The sequence below is a fragment of the Octodon degus genome, unplaced genomic scaffold (genome assembly GCF_000260255.1).
Source record: "Octodon degus isolate 3935 unplaced genomic scaffold, OctDeg1.0 scaffold00108, whole genome shotgun sequence".
Classification (NCBI taxonomy): Eukaryota; Metazoa; Chordata; class Mammalia; order Rodentia; family Octodontidae; genus Octodon; species Octodon degus.
Window position 1 is genome coordinate 495,766 of NW_004524684.1, and position 13,018 is coordinate 508,783.

General features: G+C 39.4%; 1 protein-coding gene across 1 annotated transcript in view; it reads left to right on the top strand.

Moving 5' to 3' along the window:
- The window catches only part of Reln (reelin), a 493,244-nt gene that overhangs the window by 364,303 nt on the left and 115,923 nt on the right, over positions 1-13,018 (top strand). The window contains exons 23-25 of the mRNA XM_023724314.1: positions 2,300-2,437; positions 3,454-3,640; positions 9,027-9,232. Coding sequence (XP_023580082.1) covers positions 2,300-2,437; positions 3,454-3,640; positions 9,027-9,232 — 531 coding nt within the window. The remainder of the gene's footprint in view (positions 1-2,299; positions 2,438-3,453; positions 3,641-9,026; positions 9,233-13,018) is intronic.

Consider the following 13,018-nt stretch of genomic DNA (forward strand, 5'->3'; position numbering starts at 1 on the left):
TTTGGGTTTTCCATCCACCTCAATATAATTTCATGACCCACGCAACAGTTCTTTCTGGGTAAGCACTAAATGTACAAGATCTTCTTAGATGACTTAGTTGAAAGAAAGAATTGGCCAATTAAGTCTTTATACTGAGGGTGATATTTAGCAACCAGGAAGCTGCAAATCAGCGAGATCACACCTTGTCTTCCCACGTGTGGCCACCTGGAGATTGCTCACACGACTAATTTTTTTTCTCACCAAAAATTAAGACAATCTTCAACCTGTTTCCGCTGCCACTCGTTAATTAACATTAGCTCACTAACATGCAGGTTGTGTTTAAATGGCATAGTTCCCTTTCACTTTTTACCTTAAGGAAATACCTTTTCCCAAGAGCTCATGAGATGTGCGTGAAGGTTAATTTACTTAGAAAGAGTTGGGCTCTGTCTGCATGGGGCTGCTACAAGCATAAAGAAACTGGGAAATCTAGCCCAGGGGCTGAACCTCTCCCCCATTTTAATACTGGAAGGAACAAAACCTCAACATAATGCATGCTTTGGGTCTTACAAAGGGATCTAAATATTAAGAAAATAAGCTGTCACCTTGGTCATAACACTACTAGAGGAACTGGAAGGGATCTTAGAAATTAGTTCATCCAACCCCTTTCTCTTCAAGGTAGGGAACTAGAAACCCTGAAAGGCTTTGATTTCTCACTGAAGGTCACAGAACAGATAAATTATACAACCTGGCACATTCTGCAGTCCATTACCCTAGAATGTGAGGAAGCCTGCCCTTTCCCAACCTTTTTATCCTCTCCCTGACTCATTTCTCTTTTGAGTGCATGCTTTGTTTTTTTCCTCTGTAAGTTATTAAGACAAAGATATGATATTTCTGTCTCCAAAAAAGCTCACTATATATCACCTGTGGCCCTGGTCTTGACTCAGGTTGTTATCAATCTTTTAAAAGTAGGGTCAACTCTTTCTTTCATAATGAAAATGGTGCATATACTTTATGTACTTGAATTTTGTAGGGCTCTGTGTCTACCTCTGTAGCAGCCTCTTCTGAAAACCTTTCCTTAATGGGACTATGAAAATAATGGTGGTCATTTAATTACAAACATAAACCTCTTATTGTAAAGGAGGGGTTGTGTCAGTCCCTTTACAAACCCAAATATGCAGACAAACCTGTGGACTACATGTACCTCAACAAATGCTGGAATTATCCTACTAGGATAGTAGGTTGAAAATGCAGACTATTAGCAATAGATGGTTGGTAAAATGAACTCAGTTTAGCTGATGGCATGCTTTTATGCACTGTCTGGATTTTAGCTGGTATTACTTAGGGAGTACCTAGTATGTGTAATTAATGTAGAAGACGTTAATGGATCGTTTAAGCCATGAAGATCAAATATGTCTGTAGATAGCATGCTTGGAAGTGGTTTAATCAATGGAACTGAGTTACCCACAGTATTTCAGCAAATTCTCTTTGAGTGGGTATTATTTTTTAGCACTCAACTAAAAAGAACTAGCCACAGTCCCTGAAATTTCCCAAAGGTGAAAAATATACTGTTATTTAAAAAAAATGCTATAAGGTAGTCAGTGGCTGCAAGATTTCTTGACCTTGTTCCCAAAATATCTCCTTCTTTAGACTTTATACCTGGTCCATTGAATGAAGGTCCCAAATATTTTTCTCTGTGTGTGGATTGTTTAATTTTTCACATCCACTTAAGATCCACTTGTCCATGTAACTCAAGCAAGTTAATATTTCAGGAACAAGCAGCATTTAACATCCCAAGATTGTTAATCATGCTATAGTACAGTATGGTATATTCCCTCAACCCTAAAGGGATGTCCCCCAAAATTTATTCTTTTATATTAAGACCTAACTGGAAGTTTTTCAATAAATATTTATGTGCTCATTATAAGAAACTGTATTACTCTTAGGTAAACATCTTATAATTTCAACTGTGAAAAACAGGCACTGTTTAGTTGGTATCTTTACTTTTTTAGTGTTCCTGCTAACTTTTCTTTTTCTAGCACCAATTCTCTGAGCAATAATCAAAACAACCTATAAATTTTTTTTAATGTCTCAAGGTAACTAAGTTCCAAATATATCAAATAGAGCCAGATTTCTTTTTGGTCTTTCTCATGATAGGATTGTTGAATGGTACCATAATTAAGCGGAAATTAAACTAAATAAGAGTGGCAGGCAGCTAAATACAAATCCCAGAGATTTAGTTCCTCTCAAAGATGTTGGACTCTGGTGTTCTTTGTCTCTAATACCATGTGACACACTTTATATTACTGTACCTCACTTCTAGGTCCAGTGCCACCCGCTTCCGCTGGAGCCAGAGCTACTACACAGCCCAGGATGAGTGGGCTTTAGACAGCATTTACATCGGGCAGCAGTGCCCCAACATGTGCGGCGGCCACGGCTCGTGCGACCACGGCATGTGCAGGTCTGTGCTCCTGGAGGGCATTCCATCCCCTGCCCCTGGGACTCGTGTCCGTGGACATGCCACAGCACCTTACGTCAGAGCCAGGAGATAGGTGATACTTAACGACACAGCCGGAAGACAGTGCACTACCTTTCTGCTCCTGCTTTGAGTGTACTGTCACATTAAAATGAGTGGGAACTATACATTCTAAGCCTCAAGGCGAGGCCTCCTGGGTTTCCATTTCAGAGTTTACTTAAAGGGTCCCTGCTACTGTTTCCTGTTTCTCTGTGGACACCCTTAAAGTTCTCCTGCACCACTTCACCAGAAGCTCCAGGCTGTACTCACAGGGAGAGGCAATGACCACTATGCAGATGAGAAAGGAACCTGCTAGAGTCCATCAGGACTCTAAAGAGGCATCATTTGGGCCAGAGAGATATCTCAGCAGTCTAAGAACCTACCTGGAAAGCACAAAGACTCAGGTTCAATCCCTGGTACCCCATGCCGTGCCAGTCCAGCACTGTGTGGGTCACTGAAACCAAGCATGTTGGCCTGTAATCCCAGCACTGGGAGGCTGAGACCACAGGATCACTGAGTCCCAGCTGTGTAGCAAGACCCTGTACCAAATAAATAAATCTTTTTTTAAAAAAAGAACTTTTAAAAAATTTAAATCATTTAATCAGGAAGAGGAAGTATAAAACGCAGCCAGGGTTCCATGTTGGGTCAGTAATTAAGGCTACAGGAAGATCCTGCTAGCCCTTGCTCCCCTTGAGCGCACACACCTGTGACCTTTCAGCTTCTTCCTTGCTGCCCGGCTTCTACCTTCATGTCATGATAGCTATTAAGAAAGGGTTCTATCTATTTGGGAAACATGAAAAACTAAAGGTTGTTGCTACCACACCGTGCGCACAGATTAATGGTAGAGACACTTCTGCAGTGAATGCTGAGAGCTGAAGGAAGGCAGGACATGTCTCCAGGAGGGACAACCACAGGCTCGCAAGGCCTTGCTCACTTGGTTCCTTGGCCTTGCCACCTCCTAGGTGTGACCAGGGATACCGCGGTACTGAGTGCCTCCCAGAAGCTGCGCTTCCTTCCACCATTATGTCAGATTTTGAGAACCCAAATGGCTGGGAGTCCGACTGGCAAGAAGTTATTGGGGGAGAAATTGTAAAGCCAGAACAAGGATGCGGAGTTATCTCTTCGGGATCATCTCTGTACTTCAGCAAGGTATGTCCCAGAGCTGGCTGGGCATCAGGACAGTGGTCAGTGTGCTATGTGACTGGTCCGCGGGACAGCCCTAAATCCACTGGTACAGAAAGAAATGATGTCACTGTTCCCTGTGTTCCCTGCTTTTGACCAGGGTTTTTCAGGTTCGTCTTTCACTGCATCTTCACCAACTCTGCAGTTTTCTTTTTGCTTTGGGTTCATACAAATCCAGGTTAGGCCAGCTAAAAATTCCTAACCCTCTTGTTCCTAATTTAACTCACTGCTTCGCTTTCCTTCATTGGTTGGTAGGTTTGTGTCCTGAGGCCTTTGAGTGGAGCAGGCTCGTGGTCCCTTCTCACCCTGGCCTTTGAAGAGCTGAAAAGATACCGAGCAGGGCTGAGCAGTCTGGGATTGCGCATCTGGACATTAAAGACGGCAATTCTGTAGCCAGAGTACATAATCAAGCACCGTGCTCCCACCTGTTAGCTCCGTAACTTTGAGCAATTACTTCACCTTCTTATAACTTAGCTTCTAATAACTGTAGAGGGGACAGTAAGAAAACCATTAGGGTATTAGGGGGATTAAATGAGTTAGTACTTGTCAATCATGTAGAACAGTCCCTGACATATAGAAGGTACTTCTGTAAGTATTTATTGAATGTATCAATCCTTTAGTCTCAGGAATAGAGCAGGAGGGTGGAGGAATCATGGTAAGAATGGGCTCTGCAGGGCACTGGCCAGCTTTCCGTGCTGGGCAGACACCTCAGATCCTACTCTGACTGTTTGGTGACTGCTGGTGGCATCTGCTGATGGGTGGGGTTCTGCATGAAAGTTCTATTTGCAGTATTCACTTTCCCCCAGGGGTAACACCAACTTCGGCTATGGATCTGCAACTCCTAAAGGGACTAATGTGGCAGACAGAATCACAGAGACTGATTGATTCTCTTGAAACACCCTAAATTCCTGTGGCTTGGGTAGGGCAGGAGAGAGGGAGGCAACTCCTTCTCCTCTTTCCTACAATATAAGCAGGATATTCTTTTCCATTCTGCTCCACTTTATCTCCTTGTTTAGTCTTCAGAAGGACTAGAAGGAGGTCGCATCTTCAACCTGAACAACATGCCTGTCCTGAATGATTGGCACCACTTTTAGAATGTGGAGGGACTGACACCACTTCTTTGCAAGAGGGACTACAGCCTCTGGGTCTGGTACAGCCAGAAATGTCCCACTTTATATCACTTAACAAGTAGACATGTGTGGGTGGTACACTGTAGGGCTGACATATTTCAAAATCTCTTTGGGCAGAATTCCAAGAAAAATTAATTTATGCAATGCAAAAATAGGTACAGGTTTTGTTTTGATGCAGGTGCAGAACAAAGAATCAGCAAGCAAACAAGATAAAAAAAAAAAATAGAAAATCACGAATGTGTTCCAGTTAGCAGTATTTCCTGTGTACTGACATTGAAGACCCCTGATCAGTACTGTTAAGGAGAGAGTCAATACATGATCAACCTATACCTTATAGATCTGTATATGCTGTACAATTGTGCAGAAGTAGAAAGCTTTTGTTTGTCATGGGCATCGATTTTAAAATGAGACTATGAGCCCTTCACTAATATGCAATCTAACACCCCAATAAATGTGTGTGTGTTGTGTGCACACAGATTTTAAATGTATTAAGGGTCTGGGTCCTGAGTCAGCATTCCTTCCACGTAATTCAAGACAGTCTCCGCAGTCAGACTCCCTGGATTTTGTGCCTGTACTCCAAAACTCATGTATTGGTTCATCTGACAAAGATGCAACATCTCTCCACGCGTCCGTTTTCTTGTCTGTAAAATAGGATGCTGGGAATAATAATGAAGTTAAATGCAGGTAAAGAACTAAGATAATGCTGGGAACATAGAAGGATCACAGCAAATGCTGATATCTAACGTCGCAGTTCTATTTTTTGAGAGTAAGTTTCAAACTGGTATCACTGAATATATATATATTTATTAACTTAAAATGCCATTAACTTAAAATGAATACATTTATTTATACCTGTTTAATTCTAAGTGGGAGAAGCCACTTTAAGCTACAATGCAGGAAATTGGGTCTATGCAATGAAAACTCAAGGTGGGCTTGAATCAGAGATCTCAGCACCCAGAAATGCTCATGCAACTTTCTCCTGGAGTGTAGGCTGTATTTGCTGCCACCATGAGAGTGACCCACAGCCACAGAGCTTTAAAGAAACTCTGGGTGGGGGGAACAGAGAAGTTTTCTTTGATGATCTCAGCCCCAGGGAGGATCGGTGCAGTTGGGCAGAGCTGCAGTAGTACAGTGTGGACGCTCCCCTAGAGAGCATGCTGAAGCGAAGAACACACAATAACCAAAAAGGGTTTCCTCACATCCCTAGATTAATGGACCAACAGACATACTTCCATCTGTCCTTGTCTCTCACAAATGTTCAGGATAATCTCCAGTATCCCTGTGTTCCTGCATAACTTGAACTCGTCTTTCGAACACCAGTCCTCTGCTCCCCCAGGGAGCTCTCCTCGCCCTTCTCTCCCTCCTCCCCCACGATCCTGCCGGCCTCCCTGCTGCTCTCCCCTTTCTCTCTTCACGTCTTCTCTGCTGTCGCATAAACCTCTCAGCTGTGTCTGGGAAGCTTGTGGGATCTGCAGTAAACTCTACTCGTATCGCTATTCTCACAACTCCTTTCGGTAGGTGTATTTTATATGTGTCCTTCCAGTACCTAGCAGAAGGCAGAGTTCCACTGAGCTGAATTCTAGATTAAGTGATCAGCCTTGCAATATATGCCATGCACTTGGCACTTGTGCATTAATAAATACTCTTAACACTAAACAGGTTGAAGAATTAATAAGTAATTATAGTACCAAAGGGGGCTTACCAAGTAATTAAGACTTGGTTTGCAGCTTTCCTGTGTGTGGCTGCCTCCGCCACAAATCTGTGAAATCCTTTCATGATTGCTTTTAAAACACAAGGTCTTCCATCTGGTATGATTAGGTACTGAAGAAAGGAATGGATGAATGAATGAACAAACAAAATTAAGAAAATCAAAAAACAAAAAGAAATGAGTTAGTCTCAAATATAATGAAGTTGTTTGTTTGTAGTGTCTTTTGTTTTTTGTTTTTTGGGGAGTTTTTTGTGAGCTCAGCCCACCCTGAGGGTGGGGCTGGTGCAGTATGTGGTGCCAGGAATTAAACCACGGTCCCCTGTGCCTGCCTAAGCTTGCCTAAGCAGGTGCTTTAGACCACTGAGCTATCTTGCCAGGCCGCTGTAGTGACATTTTGGTTAAGAAAAACTTAACTTTCTTTGGAGATGTTGTAAAGTTATAGAACCTAAAAGCATTTCTGTTAGATTTGCTTTATTTTTACTAAATCCCTGAAGTAGTGTAAACCATTTTAATCTAGAACTTGAGGGCAAGTCGTGGGCAATTTTCACACTCCAGGAATAAGGAGGTGCTTAACTTGTTACTCCAAGTTATACACACACACACACACACACACACACACACACACTACACACATAAATCAATTGACTGTAGTGTCACAGGGAAACTTCAAAGCATCTGTCACATCAAATTCTAAATTCTGAAAAAAAAAAAGTGTCACGAGCTATTTCCTTTTCTTTTCTTTTTTCTTCCCTGAAAATAATGTTCAGCCCTTCAGGTCACCAAACAAAAGAAAATTATATGTGCTATTCTCTAGGGAAAAAAAAATATTTTTAGTGCCAAACTAAGCATTTGTGTAGTAGTTTCCACCATTTACAAGAAAACCCTCAAAACACCTTCCAAATCTCTGTCTCAGAAGAACAAGCCTGTTCTGTGAATTTCACAGCAGAACCATCATTCCAACAAGCTAATTGTGATAATTGGACTTTGATAATCCTCCTCCTCTTAGAGCCTTACCCTTCTGGCTCATTTCCACATGCCAAGTTTTTCATAGATTTTGCTACATTCAGATTAACCTGCTAACTTCTGTAGTTTTTTTGTCTAAAAATCATTCCTCACTCAATGAGCTTGAGGCATAAAAATAAAAAAAAGAATTTTTCTGGTGTTCCTCACTTGTAATATTTCAAATTAGCAATGAAAAAAATGAAAGCATTTATGACACATTGAAAATGCACATTACTTACACAATTTCCACAAATACATAGTCAAAATTGAAGTATTCAAAGAATGTGTTCTTGCATCAGAATGACCTTGAGTTCTCATTTTTGTGAGCATGGCTGTTTACTTTGGGCTCTCTTAATTGGCTTTTATGTCTATTAATAGAAATGTGCCCCTTTAATTAGCTCCAAATATTTCCCCTATGACTTCTAATGACTAAAACCCTTTCTTAATGAACTTAGCAGATTAGAGTAAGGTGCACATTATAAATATGAGGGTCTTGCTGTACTACGTTTGTTATCTGTTTTCCTTGCCAACTTTTAATTGAACTCCTTGAGCTCTCTGAGACCAGCTCACACAAGTACATGGATTTGTTTTGGCTGTGTGTGTTTAGGCACAAGAGTCTCATAAACAATTTTTTTTTTAGTCCCCTTAGCATGAAACCATTTATACACAACAACTAGAATGACAACACCCTTAACCATGTATATCTAATGCCTCATGTAGTGGGTATACCAAGTAAAGGAAGCAAGTTATAGGATTTTTAAAAAGTTGATACTTTCAAGACATAAAGGGGCTGATGGCTGTAGAAAGCTTATTTAAAGGATCCTTCCCAAGCTGTCTACCAGGGAGTAAGAGATGGACAGATGAACCAGGAACCTGAGAGACTAGAGTATTCTCTTTGTATCCAGGAGTTTCCAAGCTCCTTGTTTCACTTTAACCCCCCAGGAGAGGAGAGCCTGAGCTGTTCCCTTAGCAGGTGTGTGGTATGCTGGGAAGCTTACCTGTCATGTGTTATTTCACTAATGGTCACAAGGCCCAATGAGGAAGGCGCTACTATGCGTATTGTATCTTTGAGGAAAATAAAAGCTTAGAAGGGTCATATAGCACCAAACCACATGGATATGGGCTGAGAGTCAGACCCAGCTGACTTAAAGCATACGATCTTTCTCCTCCACTACTCTGTCTGTCGGAGATTTACAAAGTAAAGATTGGGAATATTTTCATTAAAATTAATTTTGCTTTACTTAAAAAAAAAAGTTTCAAGTTGTCTTTGATATCATGAGATATTCTCACAGGGTTGCATAACCAAGTTGTGGAAAAATCAATGAAGAAAAGATTGGGCTGAGGAACAGTTCACATATCCAGTGCTGAAACTGTGAAATGGCTCACCTCGCTCCTGTTGCCAAAACTGGGGACAAACCTCTGCCATGTGGCGCTCACATGAATTTGAGGCTAGAGAGCACAGTGCCAAAGAGCTTGCAGGTGACTGATGCTGCTTTTTCTGTCCTTTGGAAAGGCTGGGAAAAGGCAGTTGGTGAGCTGGGATCTGGATACCTCCTGGGTGGACTTTGTGCAGTTCTACATCCAGATAGGCGGGGAGAACACAGCGTGCAACAAGCCGGACAGCAGAGAGGAGGGTGTCCTCCTGCAGTACAGCAACAATGGCGGCATCCAGTGGCACCTGCTGGTGGAGATGTACTTTTCCGACTTTGACAAACCCAGGTAACCTCCCTCTTGGCACATCTCCCGGGGGTGGGGAGGGTCTGAGGATGGGAAAGATTACGTTGTTGAGCTGTTTCTAAAATGTTGACAGTTGCAAAAATAGACAAACTCATAAATATTTAACATGAAATAGCCCAACATATGAAGATTTCATTTCATCTAAGTGATTGGACAGAAATCATTTGCATTTGTGTTTGAGTTTTTTAAGATTTTGGAGGAAAAACAACTTTGACTAGCAGAAAATCAAGGTTGGTTGGCTACTTCTTCCTCAAAGAAATTCTGCGATACGAAGTTGGCCAAACTCATTTTTCCACTTGCATATTTTGTTTTTGCTTTATGTATAAAGAGAATGTACTTCAGTGTTACATTTAACAGCAAGATGGATTTTTTTAATTTAAAATTTTTTTTTTATGTTAAAGAAAATAAAAATAAACAATAAAAACCCGTCATATAAAACATTAAAATAAGATTATAAGAGAGTAACAATAGTACATTGCATATTGTTATCTTCAAAGTAGTTACTCATATTATAGTGTGAGTCCTCTGGTAACTGTAGCATCCAGTATGAGTCCTCTGGTAACTGTAGCATCCTCATGGTGCACTGACTTCTTCTCAAGATGGATATTTTTTATTAAAAGTTTTTACATAGCTACACCTAAATCTGATTTGAACAAGTCTCTAGATATCAGATTTCTAAAATTTTTTACTGGATTATCCATCTTTATTTTGATAGATGAAGAATATATATAATAAAGAGTTCTGTGTAACTACTAAAGTATTCAGGGAAATGATTCATGCTTAATGATCGTATCTGTAGTGGGCAATCAGTGTGTTTGTGTGTATTTAAATTTAGTTCTTTGTAATTATGCAACATTTTTCAATTCTGTTTATTTCTATATAAATACCATGAAATCTCAATTTTATCACTTTTAGAATGCTTATATAATCAGTATTTCCACTTCAAAACAAAGATAAAATTCTTTATATGTTGGACATCAATAACTATTAAGCTTTAATGTATTAATATTGCTCCTGTTTTGTATATTGTAACTAAATTTTGTTATATTGAGAGAAATTACCATGGAGGAATAAAAGGTACAGTTCTTAAAAATTGAATATATTTTAAACATACTACCTAAAATAGAATGTTTTCAATAAAGTTGATGTTAATTATTTTTAAAATATTAGGCCTCTTAAAGGTGACATAACTTCCCATAATATAACACAGCAGATTTGGAAAATACATTTCTTGTAAAGGAAGGAAAGACACCAGAAGGGTAAGGCAGAGGCCAGAAGAGAGAGAAATCCAGAGAGAGATTGGGGACCTTGGTGGGAGGGGGAACCTGGTGTGAGAATCAATGAGGCTGATGAGCTGCTTGGGGCAACAACTGGAAATGGTGCAAATCATTTTTCCAACTAAAAGAATTCTTAATCTGGAAAGTATTAGGAGTCCACTGAAGTGACTAGAAAACTATCTTTAAAAAAAGCAAACATTTTGCAGCTTCTCCAAATTCCACCTCAAATATTATGCAACATGTTTTATTTATGGAAATACTTATAAAAATATATGCACAGGATGAGTAAGGGAATGATCCTGAGAAACATCAGCATGTTTTTGAAACTAGCAGTTAATTGGTAGGAGTCTCACCCTGACTATCTATACATGCTGATACCTGTGAACCAAGCAACTGCTCTGAAGATAGCAATGTGTAATAGAAGGGTCATGCTTGGAATGCTTATCATTCTGGTCTTCTAAATATGTACTTCTTGTTATGATACACCAATTATTACCATACTGTCTCTCAAGTAAATGTTTGTTTTTTTAAAAGGGTAATAAATGAAAAAAAAGACACAAGGGAAAGAAACTGTCACAGGACTATCCTGCTACAATGCTGCATATGGTTAGATTTCTAAATTTCTGTGTAAAAATATGTAATTATTTATTCATATTCTTTAAATATTTTTCTTTTTTAATTTTTTTCTCCATATTCTGTAGGGACTTAAAGCTTAACATATCAATACTTGATGGAAAATGCCTGTTCCATGTTATGCCTAAGATGTTTGATATTCAGACAGATAGAGTGTTAAACCCAACTGCATATGTTGTAGGATAATAATAAGCTTCTCTTCTGGAGAGTTAACAACCTAAGTTTGAAGACCAAAAATTAGAGCAATAGAAAGGCTGCAAGGGCAGCCAACATTTTGGCCCTAGCCTTTCAAGGTCAGTGAAGACTCAGAACATAGGAGAACTTATACTGTAATATCATGTAACTCAGTTGTGTCCCAAATTTTCTGATCAAGGAGATTATGTGGCCCCCGAAGAAAGTGATCAATGTCTTAGAGTGTGCCTAAGGAAAGTCACATAGAGAGAAAACATTCTCTCAGGCTTTCACAGAAAGCAAATTGGTCAAGCAATGGCCATGACTCATCCACATGGCTGACACTGACAAAGGATCTACAAAGTGTAGTACAGGGTTTAGAGGATAAATCCTGAAGGGACTTGACATACCTTACTGGATACAAAAGCTACATTTCTTGTTATGCAGGTCTTGCTTTATCTTGGTCTCAGCCATCCAGCAGAAAAGTATAAGAATGATATATATAAAGTAAAGCCATATTAATATGCTGAGCCGCGAAAGGTTCAAGTCAACAACTTCTGCGGATAACCCACTACTGTTGTGGACTGCTGGACTGTGTTGGATTGTTTAGCTGAATTTACACACTTATAGTATTTAGATGCCAATGGAATACCCATATCTGACAGGACTAAACAAAAAAAAGGGGACACAAAGGAAGGACCGTTTTGTATCTGTATATGCAGAATAGTTAGGATAGCTATACAGCTACTTTTGCTTAATTCAATGAGAAGAAAGATTTGTGCTAATAGTGTTTGGACAGGATATCCTGTCTACATCTTGTACTAGGGATAACCACTAGGAAGATAACAATGTACAGTGTATTAATTATTGAAAGTGTCCTACTAATCAGTTTTGAAACTGTCTCAATGCTATTTGTTTCTCCATAAAATAAAATAATCAAAAACATTCACCAGATTCTCTGATTCTCTGATCCTAAAATGATTAAGAAACTCTGAGATGGAAGCCATGGGGGGAAACTCCCATCCATGGTGGCAAAAGTATAAGTAAATATGAGAAATAACTTTAACAAACAATATTGAGAATGTCTATGGTGGAAACTACAAAATTTAACATTTTCCTCCAGAGATGTGAAAGAGAACAAGTAAGTGAGAAATAATACAGCATCCCTGCTTGGGAAAGCTGGAAACTGTAATAGGCCAGTATCTCTTAGTTTATGATGTAAGGACTGATTGTATATATAGAAAAAGCATCTTATCTATTAATGAAAAAAATGATTATTTAATCAAGAGGTGATAGAAAAACATGAATAGTCACTTTGGAAACATTTGTGTAAATTGTCACTTTATATGACCAAAACTTGTTAAAGATTTATTTCAGATTGAAACATTGAATAGATTACTCTCCAAACTTAGGAAAGGATCTGAGCAATACAAATTCAATGGAAATTTTCACAAAAGGAATGGCTATTTGCATAGAAATGTACTGCATGCAAATATAAAATTACATATGCCTGTAAAATTACAAAAAGAAACCAAAAAAACAAAGACATGAAAATAAAGAAAACAAACAGAAATATCTTAGCAATCAACAGGAGAAATAGGGGCTGGTGAGATGGCTCAGTGGTCTAAAGCACCTACTTAGAACAAGCTTAGCAAAGCACAGGGACCTCAGTTCAATCCCCAGCACC